The following is a 24,258-nucleotide window of genomic DNA, read 5'->3' as shown; positions in this document are numbered from 1 at the left end:
TAATCCCAGAGTGTACGGGGATGTGATTTATGGTGAGCACGTTTCTTGCTGGTGAATGTTGTCTGGCGTTTTTGCTGGGGGAGCGTTGTTCAGGCACGAGTTAAAGGTATTTCATGGTTTAAGAGTCATTGGTCATAGGCGGTGCGGATTAGAGCATCTTCATGGTGACTGTTAGCCTGGAAGCGTGCTTGAAACTGGAACTGGGAATAACAATTTTGGTCGGTTTTGATCGGTTGGTGAAGGAGGAACTCCTCGTTAATTAGAAGCCCAAGCGCTGGCAAAATCACAAGTATTTCCTGCTTGACCTCTGGTCGGTGTTCGTGGGTTGGTGTTATTGCACCACTTTGGGTATCTGCTGGTGTAACTTTGTTACTGAGAGTGTCCTGCACTGCCTTAAACAGCCATTATAAATGTTACAGGCATTATAAATGTTACAAGTCATGCATGTTACAAGAACATGCTGGGCATGTTCTGCAGAAGGCCCAAAGCTGCTCCCTTGGCCTGTGCCAGTTCTGATGGACCTGTGAACGCCTGGCTGAAAACGGGGCGCTTGCAGAACTACATTTTCAGCAGGAAATCCTTCCTACATTAAAACTTCTTCAGTCGAGATGTTTGAAGTGAGGCTGTCTGGGTTTTGCTCCAAAGCAAGACGTCGTTTGTCGGCTCTCCGGTGCCGGCGTGCAAGGCACATCAATTTCCATTCTATATTTTATTTTATTTGTTTTGCTCCTTTGATTGGGTGCAGATAGAAGAACCAATCGCCAAACCCCACCAGCTGATGGCTGTGAAAACTGTGTGCCAGCTGTGCTCAGAACCATCCGTCAGGGATGGGGCTTGGAGGTAACAGGGCATCACTTCTCGCTGTGCCTCTCCTCCAGGTTTTTCTCTTCCCTCAGGGATGGATGTGTCGCAGCGTTGTGGCCATTTCTGTTCTGGCAGCATCTCGGCAGGTGGGCACGAGGAGGACTTGGATGCTGCAAACTGTGAAGAGAAACCTGGCAAAGCAATCGTAGGTGACTGCCAGCAGGAAGAGCGGGAGACTCCTGCAAAGACATCACCCAGCTTTCATTCCCTGATGTAGGCAGATCTTGGCTCTGCATTTCGCTACGCGCTGCTATACGTTACAAGCAGATTCTCTGTGAATTGCTCAAAATGCTTTCTCCTTTAATATCTCTGTTTACGTTTTAAGATAATTTTCCTGTAGTGTAGCTTATCTTGCATTTAAGTGGATATTTCAGGAGCAAACATTCCAAAGGGCAAACTGTAGCAGAGCTGCCCAGGATGATTAGTTTTAGTGGCAGGAAAAGAGTACTTGTGATTGCAGCATTGAGATGCTGAACTGGAGGCAGTTGGTGAGTTGCTGTAAATCCTCAGTAGCGGAAGAGGAGCAGAGGCATAGAGCAGTGCTCCTCAGGATGGCAGAATGTTGTGCAGTGCTTGCATCAACAAGGAATTCTTGTGTGCTTGGCTGTAGAACGAATGGGGCGAGTATTATAGAATCATAGAATCACAGAATTGCTCAGGTTGGAAAAGACCTTCAAGATCATTGAGTCCAACCTCAACCCAACCATCCTGCCCTAACTCTAACAACCCACTGCTAAATCATGTCCCCGAGCACCACATCCAAGCGGTTTTTAAACACATTCAGGGATGGTGACTCCACCACCTCCCTGGGGAGCCTGTTCCAGTGCTTCACAACCCTTTCTGGAAAGGGTTTTCCTGATCTCCAACCCAAACCTCCCCTGGCACAACTTGAGGCCATTTCCCCTTGTCCTGTCACCAGTGAGAAGAGCCCAGCCCCGCTCTCACTGCCATCACCTTTCAGGTATTTGAAGAGAGCAATGAGGTCTCCCCTCAGCCTCCTCTTCCCCACACTAAACAGCCCCAGTTCCTTTAGTCACTCCTCCTAGGGCATATTCTCCAAGCCCTTCCCCAGCCTTGTTGCCCTTCTTTGGAGCTGCTCCAGCACCTCCATGTCCTTTCTGTACTGAGGCGTCCAAAACTGAACCCAGTACTCGAGGTGTGGCCTCACCAATGCTGAGCACAGGGGCAAGATGACTTCCCTAGTCCTGCTCAGCACCCCGTTCCTGATCCCAGCCAGGATGCCATTGGCCTTCTTGGCCACCTGGGCACACTGCTGGCTCACATTCAGCCCATGTCCATGTGCACACCAAGGTCCTTTTCTGTCATGCAGCTTTCCATCCACTCCTCCCCAAGCCTGTAGGGTTGCCTGGGGTTGTTGTGACCAAAGTGCAGGACCCGAGGCTTGGCCCTATTGAAACTCACATGGTTTACCTTGGCCCATCGATGCAGTCTATCCAGGTCCCTCTGTGGTGCCTTTCTACCCTCTGGCAGATCAACACTCCCTCCCAACTTGGTGTCGTCTGCAGACTTGCTGTGGGTGCACTCAATCCCCTCATCAAGATCATTAATAAAGATGTTGAATAGAAGAGGCCCCAGTGCCAAGCCCTGGGGGACACCGCTCGTGACTGCCCGCCAACTGGATTGAACTCCTTTGACCACAGCTCTTTGGGCCCTGCCAACCATCCAGTGTTCCACCCAGCAGAGCATGTGCCCATCCAAACCATGGGCAGCCAGCTTCGCCATGAGGATGCTGTGGGGGACAGTGTCAAAGGCCTTACTGAAGTCCAGGTAGACCACATCGACAGCCTTACCTTCATCCACTAAGCAGGTCACCTTGTCATAGAACGAAATCAGGTTTGTCGAACAGGATCAACCATTCATGAACCCAAGTCAAGTGCTGTGGCTTTTATTTGCGTGGGGAGAACTGTTTAGCAGAGAAGATGAGGGATGGCTTACTAATGCAAGAACCATGGCCTGCAGTGAGAACAGCTCAATTTCTTGACTCAGCAAGCAGAGATTCTTGATGTTGCAAGTATTTGACACTTAGGAGTTGTGAGATGGCCTGGACACATCCCCTGAGAGCAGGCGGACTCACGAGCAGGAAACGCTGCCGGCTTTTTGCAGTGAGTCACAGAGCTCTGCTGTGGGCAGGAGTTTGGGCTGCGAGTGACCTTGTGGGGTGCTTTGGAGTTCTCTTCTGGCCCTGTGCTTTCACAGCTGGTAGGAACTTGGCCCACCCAGCCACAAATGTGCTCTTGCTAAGGCTTGACCTGAAGGCCACAGGGATGCTCCATCAAGACGCCTGCGGTGTAAGAACTGCAGAGTGTCCATGCTCACCATGGGAGGAAGCCTGGTGTTCCTAACCCGCTCTTGGGAGCAGGCTTCTGGAACCACAGGCTGACTGGGGGACCTGGAGATGGGCTGCTGGAACAAGCTGGTTCCAGCACTCCCCGTGATGGTGGGCAGAATCTTCTGGGAAGCAGCCAGCAGGGGGAAGAACCTGGATTGATGATTTTATTTTTGTGGTGGTGGTGCTTTTTTAACACTTCTGGAGAGCCAAGGAACAAGCTCGCGTTGTGTGGGAAAAGCAGGAGCTGCAGCAGGAGTCCCACTGCAGCCTAAGCAGGGAGGTAAGGGAGAGCATACAAGGAGGGAAAGCAACAGGCAGCAGAGGAGAAGAAGGAGAACTTTGGCTGCTGAAGGGCAACATCAGCTGAATTTACAGCTGCTCAGGGACACGAGGAGTCAGAAAAGGATGTGAGAAGGGTGGTGGTGGCAAAGCATTTTCAGAAGCAGCAGGGAGACAGGCTGGTGATGGCTCTTAGGGAAAAGGCCACGCTGCTCAGCTCTTACCCTGCTTGGGCCTTTGCTGGTGAAGTCTGTACCTAGGCTTCTGTGCTTGCTGTGTCATTTGGAAAGAAGTGCGGAGATACGTTCCGATATGAATGCTGGTGAACATCGTCCAGGAAATGAGGAAAACTGTATTGCTGGTATTGCTCCAACCTGGTGTAGAGTAGGAAGCGTGCTTGGAGGGTTCCAGACTTTTGCTCCTTTACAGAACAACGCTGCGGAGCTGCCTGTATTTTATCGGATTTGGAAGGTATGATTGTGCTGTGTGTTATCTTTCTAGGAAGAGGTCTGTCTTGTTCAGCTTGGAGAAGAGAAGGCTCCGGGGAGACCTCATTGTGGCCTTCCAATACTTGAAGGGAGAGTATAAATAGGAGGGGAACGATTGTTGATGAGGGTGGATAGCGATAGGACAAGGGGGAATGGTTTTAAACTGAGACAGGGGAGGTTTAGGTTAGATATTAGGAGGAAGTTTTTCACTTGGAGGGTGGTGAGGCACTGGAACAGGTTGCCCAAGGAGGCTGTGGATGCCCCGTCCCTGCAGGCATTCAAGGCCAGGCTGGACGTGGCTCTGGGCAGCCTGGGCTGGTGGTTGGCAACCCTGCACTCAGCAGGGGGTTGAAACCAGATGATCTTTGAGGTCCTGTTCAACCCAGGCCATTCTAGGATTCCATGATCAGGGTTTATTTTCTTTGAGAAGCAACAGGAAATGGATAAGCAAGACCGATGTGCAATGATTTGAACTCATCTGGCAGATTGCACGTGGGATTTATGATCTCAATTAGCCAGTCCTCAGTCCATTCTGCTGCAGAACATGTGCTGCTCCTTTCTTCTGTGTGTTGGAATGAATGCCTGTGTACTTGTGTACTCGGCAGCTGAGCTGTCTAAATAGGGTTGGAGGTTTGCTTGGAGTTTTCTCTGTTTTCAGGCTGGGTAGCACGAAGCCGCCTCCAAAAACAGATGCTGGTGTAATTTTAATTGCTGGAGTCTATGCTAAAGTACACGATAAGGCCACTTAGATTATTTCCACTGATTTGCTTTTGGTTTTGTGTTTTGCAGTAGATGCAACTTTGAAAGTGCAGCAGTGGTGGGCTTGCTTCAGCATATGTGGGTGGTAAGGGAAGGAATGATAATTGTTTCTGATAGTGTTCCTTTCCCTCCCTGCTAATGCCCTGTCTGAACTCAGACCTGGAGAAGCTTGGTGAGCTTTCCAGCTGTCTGTCAGATGTTTGTGTTGGACCACAAAGCTGGCTGGTTTTAGATGCTACAGGCAGCAAGAAGGTTCTGTAACTGCATTCTGGGCAAGGCTCCTGCGTGAATAGAATGACAGAATGGTTTGGGTTGGAAGGAACCTTGAAGATCACCCAGTCCCAGCCCCCTGCTGCAGGCAGGGACTCCTCCCTCCAGCCCAGGTTGCTCACAGCCCCATCCAGCCTGGCCTTGAGTGCTTCCAGGGAGGGGGCATCCACAGCCTCGCTGGGCAACCTGTGCCAGTGTCTCACCACCCTCACAGTCAAGAATTTCTTCCTGATGTCTAAATCTACCCTCTCCCAGTTGAAAACCATTTCCCCTCATCCTGTTGCTACCTGCCCGTATAAAAAGTCCCTCTCCAGCTTTCCCTGTTGAGCCAGGTTTTCCGTGGAAGAAGGGAAGCTGGTCTTTGGTGTACCTGTGTGGTCTTTGGTGACCCTACAGAAGTCTCTGAGTTTGAGGCCGTGAGTATGCTGTGATAAAAAATTGTGATTGTCTCATCTCTGCTTTGAAGTGGTGCGTCGCTCTCATTCCTTTGAATCATAGAATAGTTTGGGTTGGAAGGGACCTTAAAGCCCATCCAATTCCAAAGCCCTGCTGTGGGCTGGGTGCCCCCAGCTCAGGCTGGCCCCAGCTCAGGCTGTCCACTGCCCCATCCATGGCCTTGGGCACCTCCAGGGATGGGCACCACTGCTCTGAGCAGCAGCGCCGGGGCCTCACCACCCTTTGGGTGCAGGATTTTCTGCTAATATTTCAACTAAATCTTCTCGTTTCGTTTAAAACTGTTCCCTTCTGTCCTGTCACTGCCTGCCCATGTGAAAAAGTCCGTCTCCCTCCTGTCTGTAACCTCCCTTTGAAGAACCCCACGTGTGCTTACCTGGTGGAAGGGAGCTAACAGGACACCCTGTCTCGTGATAGGCACAGCACCAATTTGGATAGCTAGGGTTGGTGTGCCCCAGCTGCTGCTGTGGCTTCTGAAGTGTGTGTCTGTAGCTATGTTTAGAAGCCAGTTCTTTCTCCTATAAAGAATTTATCCTTTTCTGTAAAAAAATAATGTGTCCTTCAGATACTTGGAATTGGATGCGTATCACTTAAAATGCTTCAGCAGTGGTAATCCTGTAAGCGGCGTGCAGAGCAGGCTGTTAACACCCAGCTTTTGAGTCTCCCGTTGATGCAGAATTTGGGTAGATTAATTATTGCCCCAGGTGTATCATCTTTGTGTCTGCTGGATGTGGAAAGTGAGAATCAATGCTGGTGTCCTTGTTCAGGCATTGCTGCTGAAGAGCTTCCCTGGGCCTGCAGCTGCTGCTGTTACCCAGCACTCGTTGCTGACTGCTGGCCCAAGCTGACCTTGGTTTATGCTAGCCCAAGTGCTTCCAAACTCACCTGCGCCTTTGTTAGTGACACACCTGTCCTCGAATGAAGAACCTTCCTTATGTGATAGTGATTCACTCTGGGGTGTTTTTCATCAGCCTCGAGGAAGAGGCAGGTGCTGTCGCTGGAGATGGCCTCCCATGGGAAGCCCATGCAGCCATGTGCCGAGCTGACCTGGAGCCCTGGGGGGTTTCTGCTGGTTGGGAGCTGGAGCCAGCACAGTGCCTGGCAGCTGAAGGGCACGTCCCTTGGGTGTGCAGGGCGATGGCAGAGCTCTGGGACAAGCCTGAAGGCTTTACCTGGCAGAGATCATCAGCAGATCCTCTTAGAAGCGGTTCCAAGGCTTCTTGTCCAGCAAGCCATTGCTTGAAAGGGAAACCGTGCTCTGCTGGGGATGAGAGGCTGATACGTGCTCAGTGAGGTGGGTGGGAAGTTGGTTGAACTCTGCTCAGCGTGGCAGAGAGGTGCGAAGTCCAGCTGGTGGCTGGGTCTCTGAGGTCACTCTGGGATCAGTACTGCTCAACAGCATTCGTTACCTGGAGGGCAGTGCAGCCCCAGCACTGCTGCCCGCAGCTGTGGGTGCCTATCCCCGGAGGTGCCTGTGTGGGGCACTGAGCACCCAGCTGTGGGATGGGTCTGGATGCACTGGAGGATCCTTTCCCACCCAGCCCAGCCTGGGATTCTGTATAGCACCATGGTGGGATGGAGCACTGGGGCACGCCTGGCTCCCACAGCCATGCAGGGGGGAGCGGGGCAGGCGGCTGTGCCTCTAACCTGGAGCAGCTCTTAAACTGTCCAGATATCATCCATTTCAGATGATCCCATCTGAAAGGGAAAAAAAAAAAGTCTCTTAAAGCACAGAAATGTCTAATAGGATGAATAAAAGGGGTTTCAATGTCATCTGCAGGTGCGTGTAGCTCGCCGCCGTGGTTACCTGCCTGTCACTGGTGTATTGGAATCTGTTTCCATTGCTTACAATAAATAGGACTCATCACCAAACGCATCTTATCATTGTGGAAGGCGTTCTGGGTCTGCTTGTCAGTGCAGGGAGGCAAGGAGTTGGTACGTGGCACTCGTCACGTGCAGCTTTTTCTCACAGGTGCATAGGGACTTCTTTGTGCTGAGAGGCTGCTCAGGGCTGACGAGGTGGGTTTGGGATGGGCTGGCAGTGCTGCTTCTTCATCTCCAAAATGAGAGAAGAAAAACCAGCAGTTCTGGTGGCCAAGAAGGCCAATGGCATCCTGGCTGGGATCAGGAAAAGAGTGGTGAGCAGGACTAGGGAAGTCATCTGCCCCTGGACTCGGCATTGGTGAGGCCCCACCTCGAGTACTGGGTCCAGTTTTGGGCACCTTGATACAGAAAGGACATGGAGGTGCTGGAGCAGCTCCAAAGAAGGGCAACAAGTCTGGGGAAAGGCTTGGAGAATATGGCCTACGAGGAGAGACTGAAGGAACTGGGGCTGTTTAGTGTGGGGAAGAAGAGGCTGAGGGGAGACCTCATTGCTCTCTTCAAATACCTGAAAGGAGATGGCAGTGAGAGCGGGGCTGGGCTCTTCTCACTGGTGACAGGACAAGGGGAAATGGCCTCAAGTTGTGCCAGGGGAGGTTTGGGTTGGAGATCAGGAAAAACTTCCTTACAGAAAGGGTTGTGAAGCACTGGAACAGGCTCCGCAGGGAGGAGGTGGAGTCACCATCCCTGAATGTGTTTAAAAACTGCTTGGATGTGGTGCTCGGGGATGTGATTTAGTGGTTTAGTTTATTAGGGCAGTATGGTTGGGTTGAGGTTGCACTTGATGATCTTGAAGGTCTTTTCCAACCTGAGCAACTCTGTGATTCTATGATTCTAATCAAACACCTGCGTAACGCTGGCTTAGAATATCGGCTTCTGCTTTTCCTGGGGTTGCCTCCCCCTGTATATATATATCTATTTTTTTTAAGTATTAATTATCTGATGTACCTTTATTAGAAAATCTTTCTAGTATTTGCTTTCATTTTACAAAAGCAAATCAATGCCGTGGTAGCTTGGGAACTACTGCACGCCACCTGCGTGTGCCCACAGTGCGTGTTATGAGCAGGAGCTGTCAACTCTTTCATTTCTGCAGTCGTGTCCCGGATGCCATGGGCTGCTCCTGCTACGTTTTGGGGAGGAAGCTGGAGGTTTGGGGTGTCTCTGTTTGCTGATTCACCTCCTCGAGCCTTGGGGCTTGACTTACTTGAAGAACAGTTGCAATGGGCTCTACGGTTCTTGAGTCATTTTCCGTTCAGAGCGCCTGATGGGATGAACTGATCGATGCTTTTGTTTAAACCGCATTTGGAAACGGATTTTCCCCCCCACCCTCCCCAAAAAAACCCAACTCCAAAGCAAAATCATTTCTTCCCTCTCTTCTTTTTCCATTCCTGTTCTTCCTGGAGCTGTGCTGCTCTGTTCCACTGCTCCGCATCTCTCAGCGCGGGCTTTGCTTGCTGTGCCGCGGCGAGATCTGCAGCTGGGAGAGGCAGAGCAGAGCGCTGCTGTCTTTGTCGTTCCCCCTCCGACAGAACTGAACTGAAAGACGATTTTCAAGTGCTAGCATCGCCGTGTGCGCCTGTAATTCCCCGCAGACCCACCTCCTTCCTTTGTCTTTCAGATGAATGGCATTGCGAGTGTCACTCCCTTTGCTGTGCCGTGTGCTGATGCGGGCCCTGCGGAGCTGGCGGGCTGTTTGCTCCTCCTTGCTTTTGTTAGGGTAGCGCCTGGGGACTCTCAGGTCAAGGTCGGTGAAAGCTGGTGCCTTTCTCTCCTTCCTGGAGTTTTCAGATGTCAGGTAACTTGCACATTTTCAGCGCCTTTGCCGAGACGTTTAAATTCGGAGGGCTTCTTATTTTTATTTTCCTCAGTAAAACGGCCGTCGCCAAAGAAATGCGTGAACCCCGACGGCGAGCGCCAGGTGAGCGGAGCCGGGCAGCACATAGGGCTCAGCCACTCTGGGTTAACAAAGTCCCCATCTGCAGGGCTGCTCTGAGCTTCTCATGAAGCCAGGCTTTGTTAACTCCTTGCTTCACAGCAAGCCCATTTCCCAAGGCAATTTTGAAATAGCCCTGAGTGTGCCATTGCGCCCGCTGATACTTCCCCCATCTCTGCGCTGTGCGTGTGCAATGCAGTCGTGTTTTTCTTTTGCTTGCAGGTTTCTTGCCCTGTTGGTGAGCAGCTGGTCTGCAGGGAGGTGTCTAGCTTGGAGCTAGATGATCCTAAAGGTCCCATCCCAACCCAAACCATCCTGCAGTGGATTGCTGTTAGGGACTGCAGGGCCAAGTGCTGGCTGAGCAGGTTTCCGTGCAGTGCAAGGATGGTGGCAGGCAGAGTGAAAATGGGCAGAGCTTGATGGCACGTGCCACATATTGCTGCATTTCTTTGCTTTTTCTCTTTTCGTCTTTTTCAACTGCTGAAGACTTTAAATGCTTCTGAGCTATTTTTAAGGGGACAAAGGAAACGAGCACATTGCACGGGAGCATTTGCAGGACAGAGCTGATATTTAGGCATTGCTGTGCTGAAATGGCAGCTGAGGGATTGCAGTGACTGTTCTGTTGTTTCTTCATTTAATTCGTGGCTGCTTTGTGGCCAAGGTGCACTAAGAGATGCTAGCACCTCCTCATTTATGAAGTCCTAACGAATGGACCCGCTTCCTTGCAGACACGTTCCTCCTGGGAAGCTTGCCTCTTTGGGTCCCATCTTTCGGCACGTGTTGCAATACGTTGCTGGCTGTCCTAAAGGGATTCCTGCAGAAACCATCCCCAGGTCCCAGCCAGCTTTGTGTTTGCCCAATGGGGGGAGATGCGGTCACAAAGCAGCGCAGAGCAGCCCCCTCCAGGATGCAGGTGGTGCTTAGGGTGCTGTCATCCACTGAAACATGTTAACCACCGATTGAAGTGTTGTATCAGTTCAATCACGTGCTGCCTTGCCCTCTTTTTTTAATCATTTTTGTTATAAAACCCCGCTGAAAATACAGTGCAACATCTAAACCTGTTGGAAGCGGTTCAGTCCCCGGAGCTGCCTCTCCTCGTGCTGAGGAGGAGACACTGCCAGAGTCCCCACTCTCTGTTGGTTTTGTGGGTAAATTTGATTTGCATGGTATTTAGTAACTCCGTGCCGGAGCCGGTTGAGTGCTTTTGTTTCCCTTCTCCCTGCAAACCTTTTGATTTCCGAGGTTTTAGGGGATATCTTGCACGTCCAGCTTCGTCGCCGTCATTGTCGTGTGATGAGCCGAAGGGGAATTCTCGTGCAGAGACAAAACCCCGTGGCGGAACGCACGGCTCCGAGCCCACGCTTCGTGTAAACTCAGCATCGAGCTCTGATTGTATGTTTCCAAATAAGATTAGCTGAGAATTGGAAAATAACAGCCTTTGCCATCACGTCTTCCCAGGGCCGCAGTTCAGAGTCAGTGCGGGCAGCGCCTTTCTGCTGCTCGTAGCCCTAGCGCTGTGGCTCGCTGCCGGGGAAGGCGAGGAAGTTTGTTCCGTGGGGCATTGTGTTTTCAGCCGTGCCTGCTGAGCTGTGGGGACGTTGCATTTGGGAACAGGAAGGCCTGCTCGCTGCCCCTTTTGTGTTAGCCGTGTCGGTGGGTGTTCCTGAGCGCTGTTTTTCTCACCGTGCCACCATTGTGATGGCGTGACTCATTGAAATAGAAGGAGATCTGCTTGTGTTGGTGGCACGGCCTTGAGCTCGGTCTCTTGTCCCCCCCTGATGGAGACGTGGCCCTTCAGCCATCGGGGGGGGTAGCTTAGAACCGCAGAACCGTTTGAGAAGGGGCCCTTAATGATCATGTGCAGTGGGTGAATGAGGACATTACTATGGGACAGCGAGGGCTGGGAGGCTGTGGGACGTGTGGCCGTGCCTATGGGCACAACACATTCAGCTGCTGGTGGAGAAACACCGCTGACTTTGTTTTTTAAGGGAAGGTCTGGATGCACAAAGCCAAGTTCTGTTCTCTGCTACCAAATTCTTCCCTAGGCTGTAGCAGCGGCTGATGAGCCTTTAATGAAGTAAATGCTATTTACACCAGTCGTCCTGGGAACTGCATTTATCCAATAAAGCCGGGAGATGGGAGCGCTGCATATGTGTGCATACACGTGCACGAGTTGCTAGGCTACTGATGCACAGTTGTCAAACAATTTTGCTTTTTGGTTGCTCTTCTAGCTGCAAAGCCCGTCTAGCAGAAAATCCTTTTGAGTCAGCGATTGAATTTATAGCCCATTGCTGTTGATATTAATATTCTTTTTCCCATTTTTTCTTTTCTTATTTCAGAGCATTCAGTCAGAAGAGAGCTGCCATCGAGAAGGAATATGCCCAGGTAGGTTCCAGAACAAAGTTCACATCCAGCACGTTGTTCTCTAGAGGTGATTTATTCCTTACCAGATTCTCCACGTAGAATGGTGATGTTGTGCCCTGTGCTTTTTCGTGCATCCTTTCCTTGAGCTGCTTGGTGTGGGTGTACCTGCTGGCATTCAGAAGTAGGCAGCTGCCTGGGTTAGGTCCATTCATTCTTGTTTAGCCCGTTCCATGTTTTTTTTTTACGGACGTTTTGGCTTGGGGAAGTTCTCGGACACAGAAGAAATTCTGAATGTATTTGTTTCGGCTTGTTACAAAGTCAGGCAGCTCCTTCAGGCTTTCCCTGAAGCTTGTGCAGAACTTGAGCGAAAAGTAAAACCAGGTCAGTCAGAGGAGAGGAAATCTGTGCCGGCGTACCGCTCCAAAGTAAATGGACATTTACATTCTTGAGTCAGAGCAGCTTCCCATTCAGCTGCAGTAAAAGCGACCAGATCTGACCTAATGCTTGGGATGGGGGTGTGGAATGAATCCTCGTTTGTTTCTGAGGAAGGATTGATTGTTCACCCTCCTTCTGAAATTAGAAAGCAGCTAAGGGAGGGGCGGCTCCCTGCTTAACGTGCAGCGAGGGCTCTTAGGGCTTAACTCCCAGCGCCGCTGATTAAAAATGCTTTCATTTACTTTAAAGTAGATTGAAAGTAGAATCAAACACCATGAGAAAACCTGGAGTTGCTGTTTGCTGGGCAGTGCGGCCGGAGGCGTGATGGAGGTGAGGTGCCATGAGGATGCTCCCAGCCCTGCTGCATTAAGCATCCCTTCGGAGCACGGATGTTTGTTATGGGGCAGGCTGCACTGCCAGGTATGGGAGGGGGTTTCTATACACTCTGAAACTGCACCGTGCGCCTTCTGCTGCTCCCGGGCTCCCTGCACATGGGCTGAAAGCACTCAGTCCCTGTTCTGATTGGTTTATGGAACCCTTTCTGTTGGCTTTACCTTAGCATACGCTGGTCGTATTGGCAGCTGTGCTTCATTCGATTAAATACGGCAATTTGTCGATGGCAGAATCAATATGTGCTTAATGAAACCTTGATTAAAAGCACGCATTCTCTAGGGGTTCTTGTGATGACACTGTGGAGAACGTACCATCGATTCTTAACGCGTTTGTCCGTGCCGCAGCAGAAATGCGTTCTATATGCAGAGCATTTTTTGCGGGAGCTAAAGGGGAAGTCTTGATAAGTTGGAAAAATAATTAGGTTCTCAGATTCGGAAGGCTCGGTCGAGACAACCAAGGCTTTCAGATCCTTGCATTTAAAAACCAAAGAGCGCAGCCCCGGCAGCACTTCCAGCAATATACAGCTGCATCACTTGAGATTCATGGAATGGCTGCTGGTATGAATGGGGTCTTGTGGGATCGCTTCCTTGGGTTGCTGATGGGCGTACAGCGCAAGAACAATGTTGGATGTTTCTCCCTGGGCCTGTCAAAGGAGCTCTGTTTCTGAGACGGTGACGGAATTTCACGCAGAGCCTTGTGGTGGGAGCAATGGTCCTCAGCAGAAACGGCGAGTCCTGTGTCTGCCGGTTCCGATGGGAACACGGGGGATTCTCCGCCGTTCGTTCCTGCAGCAAGCTTCCAAAACCGTGGTACGGATCAGCTCGCAGGGCTGACGGTAAAGATAAGCGTCCCACAGCGTTCCAAAATGGAGTGCTTTGCTGGTTGGAGCCAGCCCTGCCCTGGTGCACTGTGCTGAGTGCCGAGTTCTGTGCAGTGAGTGCTTTTGGCTGGGGAGGGGAACCCGTACGAGCGCTGGGCTGGCACTGCAGCTCGGTGTTGGTGCTGTATCCCTGCTGCACGGTGAGCAGCCTGAACTCGTGCTCGGGAGCGTATAAACAGGAGGGGGTGTGACTGTTCTCGAGGGTGGAGAGCGATAGGACAAGGGGGAATGGTTTTAAACTGAGGCAGGGGAGGTTCAGGTTGGATCTTAGGAGGAAGTTTTTCACTCGGAGGGTGGTGAGGCACTGGAACAGGTTGCCCAAGGAGGTTGTGGATGCCCCGTCCCTGCAGGCATTCAAGGCCAGGCTGGACGTGGCTCTGGGCAGCCTGGGCTGGTGGTTGGCGACCCTGCACTCAGCAGGGGGTTGAAACCAGATGATCCTTGAGGTCCTGTTCAACCCAGGCCATTCTGTGATTTTCTAGGCTGTGCCATGGCATCCATGGGAGGGCCAGCTGCCAGGTCAGCCCTGCTACAGAGCTCTGCGGCTTTCTGGCTGTTGTAACTACGCGCTCAGCTTTTCAGTACTGCCTTATTTAATATATGCTTAAAGGCTTATCATAACGTTCAGGATTGAGAGTTATGGAAAGGCTCTCATTTCCCATTAATAGTATTCCTCGTAATGGCATTTAAATTGCAGCAGTGTGCTCCTTGGTGCAGTGTGTGCACAGACATCCCATTTTGAAACGGGAAAGTAAGGTAGCGTAGCTTATATCCACGCGTTCCTCTTGGTGCCTGTGAATGAAGTGGGCTCTGTTCACAGAGCATCCTCTGTGAACAGCAATGGCAATGACCAGGACAGGAGACTTAAAATAACGTGAGATGAATGCTGAAGGGCGGGCAGCCTGTCCCTGTCCCTGGGGTGGGGGGAGCAGGGCAGTGCAGGTGAGAGCAGAGGTGGGGCAAGCAGGTCTGTCAGTGGCCTCCAGCAGCTTCTCCCTTCCTGTAGTGTCCCACCAGCTGAGGAGAAGTCTTCTTGCAAGGCTCAGATGTGAGTACCTGATTTCTAGGAAGTGATGAAAACGTGTGATATTCCACTAGCGACCTGTGTGTGTGTGTATATATATATAAAGCATGTGAAATATATGCTACATAGATTCATGTTCTGTATATCTAAATATACGTATAGGCTGCAGTCCCGAAATAGCTGCTTGATCCTTGCCCTTCACTGCTTCCCTTTGCCATTGCAGGAGGTAGGAGCTGACTCTTACGTGGCATTTCCCAACAGGGATGCTACGCTGCTGTTGTTAGGATGCAGTGGCCTTTTCTACAATTTTTCAGCGCATTAACATTCTGAGAGTGAAAAAGAATTAACCCCCCCCTCCTTTGTTCTTGCTAATTTGCACTGTGACTGATTATTTTTTTTCTCTTATCGTGTAGCCTAGAGCTGTGCAGCGTTAGCTGGTTTACCTTTGTTACATGAGGACTGGGAAGGCGATGGTCGTCTTGATAACAGAGAAAGTAAATCCCTGCTCTTTAGAGCCACTTTTAAACAGGAGCCTTTGGTGATTAATGCAGCTTTTGCTTCAGGTGTAGGATTCCAATAATTAGTCTTCAGCTGCCATGTGAGAGGCTTGGAGCTTTATAGAGGATGAGACGGGCATTTATGGGTAAGGTAGCTGTGCTAGCCTATTAGAAAGGGGTGAGATGTGCGAGCACTTTTCTTTCTTGAACTGGAAGCTCTCTCCCACTCTGCTGTTCTGCTACAAGCGGAGCAAGCTGATTTTCAGGAAATGTAAGGCACCAGGTAAGTGCTTCTCTTTTGGAAATCAATGGCTTCCTTGCAGGAGAAGCAGTAAGGGCAGGAGGAAGCAGGCACCGCGAGGGACGGGGTGCGGGGGTGGTGTCAGGGACTTCTAAATGGAGCTGTTGTAGCAGGGAGCACAAGTTACTGGAATGGATCAGAAGTCCCCGTGGCAGGATGAGCTCAGCTTGGTGAGCAAACCTTGTGACATCTTGAACAGAAGGATCCTTGGGGTGGAAGCAGACCTCCCCTCTGACTCAGCAGCCATTCCGTCGCTGGGATGTCGGTAAAATAAACTCAAGGTGCCCACTTGGGAAGCCTCCAAGCAGCTTTCTATGAGCTCATTCCCCGCAGCGTTGGAGAATGGCGTGGTTTTTTTTCTGCATGGAGGATACAGGAGGTTACTGTGGTCGTAGGGAGAGCAGGAAGAGATTGTGGGCTTTGAGGGTGGGTCGGTGTCTGGGGACAGATATGGATTGTCTGGTTGGTGGCTTGCGTTGGGGACTGGTGAACTGAAGGGTATCCTCAAGGATGAGAATATCCTTTGGGGATGGTGTTAGATGTACTGCTGCTGGGCATCTCTCTGTAGGATGTCTTAACTAATTGAGACACTTGGCTTATTTGTATGGAATGGATGACTTGGGTGGCCAAGAAGTGGTGTCAGAAACACTCAGGAAGCTGGCCTTCGAGGGTGGTCATGGTGGGAAAGTCACTGCTCAGAATCCATTGTACTTCATCTCGTAGGGATCAGCTGATAACTGGCATGCATACGGAAGCCAGCATTTCTCTGCCTTATCTTCAGAAGGCGTTTGGCTGTCGTTCTGCAGGTCTCTGCACAGAAACTTCTGCCTGTAGTAAATGAGCAGATGATACCGAGTTGCTGGGCCGTGGCTGAGTCTTGCTGCAGGCCTTCTGTCATTCCTGTTTGTTTGAAGACAGCTAGAAAGTTTTTAAAAAGGTTTGGGAGGTCTTTTTTTCCCGAGTTATCTCCACGTCATCCTCCTTTTGAGCTTCCCAACGTCGTTACCGCTGTAGCTCTCTTCAGGAAGCAGCAAGCTGCCGCGTGATCCCGGAGGCTGGAGGTGGTCCCTGTGCATTTACCAGCCCTATGTCAGTAGTTTGGGGGTGCCTTAGTTCTGTGCTTTGTTTTCCTTCTTCAATTAGCGTGACACGGCGCTTTAATGACTTGAGTGGTCCTTTTACCAGATAGAAAAGCCACCCACATTTTTGCCCCTCTGTACTGATGGATGGTGTCCCAAGCCAGCACTGCAGCCCCCCCCGTCCCTGCAAAGCCTTGCTGCAACTTCAGCTATCCTCCACTATGCCTCTGCGTGCGTGGCACTGCTTTGCCTTAGGAGAGCTCATTCCTGGGCAGAGCTGACAGCTGCTGGAATCTTATTATCCAGAGTCTGAGCTGAATGCTCTGCTGAGCTGTAGGAGCTCCCATAGGAGTGTCAGCAGCCCACAGAAGCTGTGCGCGACTTCGTTTTGGGTGTCATTCCCCACAGCCCTGTTGGTGCAGCTAGTCTGAGGAAGGGGGGAAAGTTGTACAATCAGGGAATCGTTAAGGTTGGAAAAGACCTCTCGGATCATCTAGTCCAACCCCAGCCCAGCCCACCATGCCCACTGACCATGCCTCTCAGTGTCACATCCTCACAGCTCTGGAACACCAGGTCAGGCAGTTTGGTTTGTAAATGCGCGTTGGAAGGTAAGGGATCCTGAGAGAGATGGTCAGTGCTTAAACATCCCTTCTTGCAAGCTCGAGATCAGGGCATCCCTAAGAATATGAAATCAGGGAATGGTGCCAGGAGACCCCCATGGGTGAGCAAGGAGCTCATGGATAAACTTGAAGGCAAGAAAAAGGTCCACGCGATGTGGAGAAAGGGCCTGTCCACGTGGGAAGAATACAGGAGCATTGTCAGGGCCTGCAGGGATGCCACAAGGAAGGCTGAAGCCCACCTGGAATTAAACCTGGCAGGGGAAGTCAAGGACAAGAAGAAAGGCTTCTTGAAGTGTGTCAGCAGCAAAAGGAGGACTGGGGGAAATGTGGGTCTGCTGCTGAATGAGCTGAGTGCCCTGCTAACTGCACACTGAGAGGGGGGTTTACTGAACGCCTTCTTTGCTTCTGTCTGTACTGCGAAGACTGCCCCTTGGGAATCCCAAACCCTGGAGGTAAGAGGGAGAGTTTGGGGAGGGGAAGACCACCACCAGGGAGTCCCGGTGGCCAACAAGTGACCATGAACCTGCAGTGTGCCCTGGTGGCCAAGGAGGCCGCTTGCATCCTGGGGTGCATTGCACAGAGTGTGGCCAGCAGGGTGAGGGAGAGGGTCCTCCGATCATCCCCTGTGCTGTGCCCTGGGGAGGGCACGTCTGGAATGCTGTGCCCAGTGCTGGGCTCCCCAGTTCAAAGAAGAGAGAGGTCTCCCAGGAGTCCAGTGGAGAACCACAAAAATGATGAGGGGTCTGGAGCATCGCCCTTATGAGGGAAGGCTGAGAGCCCCGGGGCTGTTCAGTCTGGAGAAGAGAAGGGGATCTCATCACTGTTTATAAACATCTGAAGTGCAGGAGTCAAGTCGATGGAGGCAGACTCATTTCGGTGGCGTGCAGCAATAGGACAGGGGGCAGGAACTGGAATGCAGGAAGGTCCCTGCTAACACAAGGAAGAACTTCACTGTCAGAGTGACAGAGCCTGGGAGCAGGCTGCCCTGAGAGGTGGTGCAGTCTCTTCTATGGAGATATTCAAGGCCCGTCTGCCCACCCATCTGTGTGACCTACTGTAGGGAGCTGCTTTAGCAAGGGCTGGGCTCGATGGTCTCTGTAGATCCCTTCCAGCCCCTACAATTGCATGGTGCTGTCTGCTGTGCTTCTTTCTGGAGACATCTATCTGCTCCATGAGTACGTACGTACACAATGAAACAGCTGACGGGTTTTCTGGGGAAAGAAAGTTGAGAAAGAGCCCCACGGAAGGCATTTCCCAATTCCTCAGAACTTCCCGTGCTCGTCGGGTGACTCACGATGCTCTGTGCGAGCGTTTGTCCTCTTGGTTTTTTATTGCCTCGCTGATCTTTGCCCTCGAGTTGGTGAAAGGCCAGGATAACGTGGGGCCTCGTGCAGTGCTTGGGCAGCACAGCTGGACACAGCTTACACCAATGGTTTTCTTCTGACAGCTGTCAAGTCTTAGTTATGGAGGGCCTAGCATTGTTTTTTAATTAAAATTTCATTGGGTTCGAAGACAAATGCTTCGTAAAAATGTGTCGTCTCCCTCGTTAATGCTTAATGGATTGGCAGGCTTCGCTGCTGAGCCAAGACTGTAACACAGCATGTGAATCAAGTGGGGAAAAATGATGGGGAACATTCAGGAGTGGCTTTAGTGACAGTATTTATTCCTGCAAGCAGCAGACTCCAGTTGGTCCCAATGTTTTAGGTATTTTTTTTTTCTTGAATGCTGCCGGTGCGTTGCGTTGTGTTGGAAATCAGCAAGCTGCAGCTTCACAAGCACAGAACAGAGATGCTGCTCATGTTCGTGTGTTCCCTGTTGGTTACTCCATTCAACCTGTGCACCTGCCAGGGGAGGTGGAGGGAACTGGGATGCTGCCAGTCCCCACTCGCCGCCCATTGCTTCAGCAGCCAGTGGGATTCCCCGCTTCCTCCTCTGCGTCTCTCAGCAGCATTTGGTTCCTCTCTTTTCTACTTTGGCTACCTTTTCTTAAAGTCTTTCACGTGAATGATGCCTTTTGTTTAGTTGTCTGAAAAAAGGTGTTTGTCTCAGTCTGTTTCTGCCAGGAAAGATATTTTTGAAGCGTCTCCTTGGCCTAAGGACAAGTTTACTTCATTCCAGGCCATCGTTTGGGTTTTGATATTTCTTCCAGGTAATCCACAGTGATCTCTAAAGATGCTTTGGATTCACAGGACCACGGAATGGTTGGAGTTGGAAGGGAGCCCTGAAGGCCATCGGGTCCCACTCCCCACAATGCACAGGGATGCCCACAGCTCCATCAGAGCTCACAGCCCCGTCCCCTGACCTCGGGTGTCTGCAGGGATGGGGCCCCAGCACCTCTCTGAGCAGCCTCTGCCTCGCTGCTCTTACTGTACACAACTCCTTCCTTATATCCCATCGAAATCTCCTCTCTCTCAGTTGGAAACCATTTCCCCATGCCCTCTCTCCAAGGGATTTATTCAGTTCGGGAACAAAACTCAGAGAAAAATCTGTTGCGTTGTGGTTTTTTTTCCGCTCTTCAATTGAAATGATGAAAACTACGGATGTTCTGACGAGCAGTCATTCTCAAGAAGTGTCTTTATTCCCTGCCCCTCCCCTGAAACGCGTTGCAATTGGTGCTGCATGGCTCTGTTTGCTGTGGCACACGTGCGTGCACTCGGATTTCTGCTCCACCCGGAGAACTGCACGGGTCTGTGGGACGTGGGAGCTTCCAGGACCTGCTTTTGCAGGACGGGATGCAGGGCAGCTCGTGGCACTGCCTGCAGCAGAGCCCCTCATGCATATGGATGGAGCCAGAGCTGCACAAAGCGCAGCAGAACCTGCCGCCTCCAGGAGAACACATGCTTGGTGCCACCTTGGGATTATATTCCCTTGCAGCCGAGCGCCATTCAGAACAAGGGAATATCAACAAGAGGTTCAAGAAGGTGAAGAGACCCGGTTGCTATTCATGCCATTCTTTCCAACAAAGCATGGAGAATCAGCGGCCCTGAATGCCACAAAGAAGTGATCTGCTCCATTTCATAAATGGTTAAGAGCACCATTGTGAATTGTGGAGTAACTTGTCGAGACAAGTTTGACAAATCAGGTGTTATAATGGGATTATTGATACCATTCTGCACTTGTCACAGGCCGACCTCTCAGTGCACGTTTCCCTTTTGACTGCGAAACAAGGAGCTCTATAGAGCCCTCTATATTAAATATCCGTTTAACATTTAATATAATATCCTTCGCACGGGACAAAGGCTGCGGGCCCGCGTGGGACGTCCCGGGCAATATGATGGGTGACCTTCTCTTTTTATGGAGATTTCTTGCCCGCTCATTCACCAAGTTTTTCTTCTCCCAGAAACACATGTCGGTGCTTAAAGGAGGGGGGAAAAGTCAGGTATCCCATCTGGGCTTTGTCTCGCTGGCTGTTCTGTTAGATGGCCATCGAAATGGCGTTGGGCAGGAATATGTGCCCCTTTGAAAGCGATTGCACAAGGCAGCCTTTTAAAACGCTGAGCTATCTTCCGAAGGTTTGCACGGAATTCTTCACGTTAAACTAATATTTCTCCAAGCACAGAGGTGGACTGTCAGCTTTTATTTTCAGTGAAAACATCTAGTTCCTTATAAAGGGATTGCTGGGCTTAGAATTAGGCCGTTCCTACAAAGAAAGCCCTTCATGAAGCAACTGCGTGTTTTTGCTGAACCGATGCGAGCAGATTTCTCCTAGCCTGCTTTTAGCTGTTGTTTTTCTTTCCAATTACTGCACTGCCTGGAATCCTGGGACGTGGAAGTGCTTTACTTCCAGATGAAAACCTGCATTCTTCAAAGCTGTGGAGTCCTGCTCTGCAGTAGCTGGGCAGCGTGTCGTTGGCTCTGTGCAGCGGTGCGCTGCCTCTGCATCGCTGTTCCCTGCTCCGGGGGGGTTGCTTTTTTCCCATTGTATTAATATTTGAGCTTTCTTTCAAATTCCACAAGCAGCGCAGCGTTTTTGGTTTGCTTTTTTTTTTAAACACGTCCAGTCTAAGCCGTCGTCCTTCCCCGTGTCTGCAGCGATGGAAGAGGGCGGGCTGCTCCCAGCTCAGAGCTTTAAAAACCAGCGTGCAGGACACTTTGGCCCTGTGTCACAGCTCAGCCCGCACTGCTGGGGCCTTCCCTCTAGAAAGGAGCCCTCATCCTTTCTTGTGTTTCTTCTCTATTTCGGGAATGGCTTGGGTGAAGGGCACGGGTTATACTTCTGCTGTAGTTTGGGATGTGAAAAATTGCCATGAAGGCCAGGCACAGAGCCCGCCCATAGTTACACTTTGTGTTCCTAGGGTAGGTAAATAGGGGAGGGTATTCCAACCCCGTTCCAGTGGCCGTTTGTATCACAGGATCACAGAACTGTAGGGGTTGGAAGGGACCCCTAGAGATCATTGAGTCCAACCCCCTGCAGAGCAGGCTTGAATATCTTGAATATATCCAGAGAAGGAGGTCTTGAATATCTCCAGGTCTTGAATATCTCCACAGAAGGGGAATCCACCACCCCTCTGGGCAGCCTGTTCCAGTGCTCCATCACCCTCACTGTGAAGAACTTCCTTCGCATATTGGTGTGGAATTCCTGTGTTCCAGTTTATGGCTGTTTCCCCTTGTCCTGTCCCCACAAACTGCTGAGAAGAGGTTGGCCGTGTCCCTTTGACTCCCACCCTTAAGATATTTATTAACATTAATAAGATCCTCTCAGTCTTTTCTCAAGGCAGAACAGACCCAGGTCACCCACCTCACAGGGAGATGCCCCAGGCCCTTTATCATCTTTGTGGCCCTCTGCTGGGCTCTCTCCAGGAGATCCCTGTCTTTTTTGTGCCGGAGAGCCCAGAACTGGACACAGTACTCCAGGTGAGGCCTGACCAGGGCAGAGTAGAGGGGGAGGATCACCACCCTTGCCCTGCTGGCCACGCTCCTTTTAATGCACCCCAGGATGCCATTGGCCTTCTTGGCCACCAGGGCACCCTGCTGGCTCATGGCCAACCTGTCATCCACCAGGACCCCCAGGTCCTTCTCCTCAGAGCTCCTCTCCAGCAGCTCATCCCCCAGCCTGTACTTGCGGTTCTTCCTTCCCAGGTGCAGGACTCTACACTTGCTTTCGTTAAACCTCATCTGGTTTCCTACTGCCCATCTCTCCAGGTCTTGCTGAATGGCAGCACAGCCTTCCATCATGTCATCATTTCATCCTAGTCCTCATGCCCGTGCTTCCTTGCTTGAGAACCGATCCTCACCTCCAGGGCCCCCTGGCCGTGCCTTCCTTCCAGCACTTTGTTCTCTGCCCTCGTTGGCTTTTGGGACTGCTGTCACGTCTTCAGGGCTGCAAAATCCATCCCAGCTCACAAACCACTGCTGCAGGTTCCTGGGCAACAATCTGTGAGCTGTCAGTACGCCTGTGAATGCATTGGATGTTGGTTTTTCTTATCCCCAGAGCTGTTAGGTAAAGAGCTGGATATGTGGTGTTTGAGCATTGCTCATCACCCAGCACATTTATGGGTGCCCTGTCCCTGGAGCTGCCCAGGGGTGGCTTGGTCTGGTGCCTGGCCTGCTGCTTGGCAGCCCTGGATGAGTTGTGAGGGTCCTTCCAGGCCAGGCCTTTCCAGGATTCTGCCCTTTCTCCAGCTTTTAGCACACCTCAAGAAAGGCAGAAGCCATTGGTCTTAATTCTTTTGTAGTTTCATTTATGTGCTTTCTCGCTTAGCCCTGTGTTTGTTCTGAAACCACCGACTGAAATAAAAGCATAACACCGCTTCTTTGCCTAACGAGAACGCTCACCAGCACAGCTGCAAGGCCATCATCATTTGGGGAAAGACAGCCATCCCCAGACCAACTGCCTGGGCATGCTGCTCCAGAGAGCATCCTTAGAATGAAAATGTTTCTTTCACAAAATAATCCGTGCAGTTGGCTTAACTTTCCCGAGGACTTCCATCATCTCCGCTGGCGAACGAAATAAAAGCAATTCAAAAACCCGCTTGCTGAAGGCAGTATGCAGGAGGTAAAGTACTTCAACTTGCGTGTGTGCTGTCACAATATTTGAATGCATTCCTGCAGGAGCTGCCCCTGACCCAGTGATCCCCACTCTCTGCCTGACGCTCAGCGGTTTGTTGGGCGGATGTAGGGCAAAGCAGGCAGGTTTTCTTGGCTGCTGTGACTGTTTGTCTTAGGCCGAGGGTTGCTTTAAAAGGCACAGTGGAGGTGTTCTTCACTATTTTTAAGAACTGTGCTCCCTTCTTCCCTCTTGCAGCCCTGGAAGTTACGCTTTCGGACCTGCACAAACCAGAATGTGTTGACAGCTTTAAAAAAAAAAAACCAAAAAAAAAAAAACGAACACAAGCACACAAAAAAAAAAAAAAAACAGAGAGAGAATGTTTAAGTCAAATCTACCGTAAATGATTATTCAGTATGAGCCCCTGCATATACAGTGGTTGGCTTGTTCGGTTTTGCAGAGATAAAAGGCCTTTTATCAGCCAGCCCTGCCTGCCCTCCCGAGGAGGAGGAGGGAGAAAGGAAATGTGAGGCTGCTCGGGCTGCTGTGGGCAAGGAGTCCAAATGGCAGCTGCAGAGCAATAAAGGATGTGCTGCTGAGCTGGCAAATTGTGCTGCGGGCAGAGGGGTCTGCCCAGAGGATCGAGCGGTGAGCGGCGTGCACTGCTCCCTGCTTGGGTAGATGTAGGAAGGAATGGTTTGGGTCTTACAGGGGTGCACAGCCTGTGTAAGGGATGCAACTCCTCCACGGGTGTAGGAATCACCGTTGGGAAGCATTGTGTGTGAGCGGGTCTGGATTTTCTTCCACCGTACCTGCATTGTGGAATGCTGCGTGGTGTTGGTGGCTGGGCTGGCAATGTCATTGCTGCGAAGCAAAACAGCCCGAGTGTTGCTGGCAGCGCTCACGGGAATGTAAAATGTATGGGTTGTTGCCTAGGTGGGAGGTTACAACCAAGTTGTGGAGCTTTGGGCTGGCAGAGCAAGTGTCGATTGCTTTAGTTATGCATATATACACACATGGAGGGATGGGTGGAGAGAAACAGACAGGGAGGAAGGGAGGGATGGATGGGGATGGAGGGATGGGTAGGGTTGAATGGGTAGGGATGGATGTCTTTACCAAGAGAGTGGTGAGGTGCTGGAACAGGCTGCCCAGAGAGGCTGTGGATGCCCCATCCCTGGAGGTGCTCACGGCCAGGTTGGATGGGGCCCTGGGCAGCCTGGTCCATTATTAGATGTGGAGGTTGGTGGCCCTGCCTGGGGCAAGGGGTTTGGAGCTTGGTGATCCTTGAGGTCCCTTCCATCCCAAGGCATTCTAGGATTCTATGATAGGGATGAATGGATGGGTAGGGTTGGATGGATGGGTAGGGCTGGATGGATGGGTAGGGTTGGATGGATGGGTAGGG

The 24,258-nt window shown here is 51.2% G+C and overlaps 1 protein-coding gene across 1 annotated transcript in view; it reads left to right on the top strand.

The window, feature by feature from the left end:
- The window catches only part of FCHSD2 (FCH and double SH3 domains 2), a gene marked incomplete in the record, with an annotated part of 145,413 nt that overhangs the window by 17,915 nt on the left and 103,240 nt on the right, over positions 1-24,258 (top strand). The window contains 1 exon segment of the mRNA XM_021384110.1: positions 11,617-11,662. Coding sequence (XP_021239785.1) covers positions 11,617-11,662 — 46 coding nt within the window.

Source organism: Numida meleagris, chromosome 1, assembly GCF_002078875.1.
Source record: "Numida meleagris isolate 19003 breed g44 Domestic line chromosome 1, NumMel1.0, whole genome shotgun sequence".
NCBI lineage: Eukaryota > Metazoa > Chordata > Aves > Galliformes > Numididae > Numida > Numida meleagris.
The sequence above is the reverse complement of the archived record's forward strand: the minus strand, read 5'-3'. Positions and strand labels throughout refer to the sequence as shown.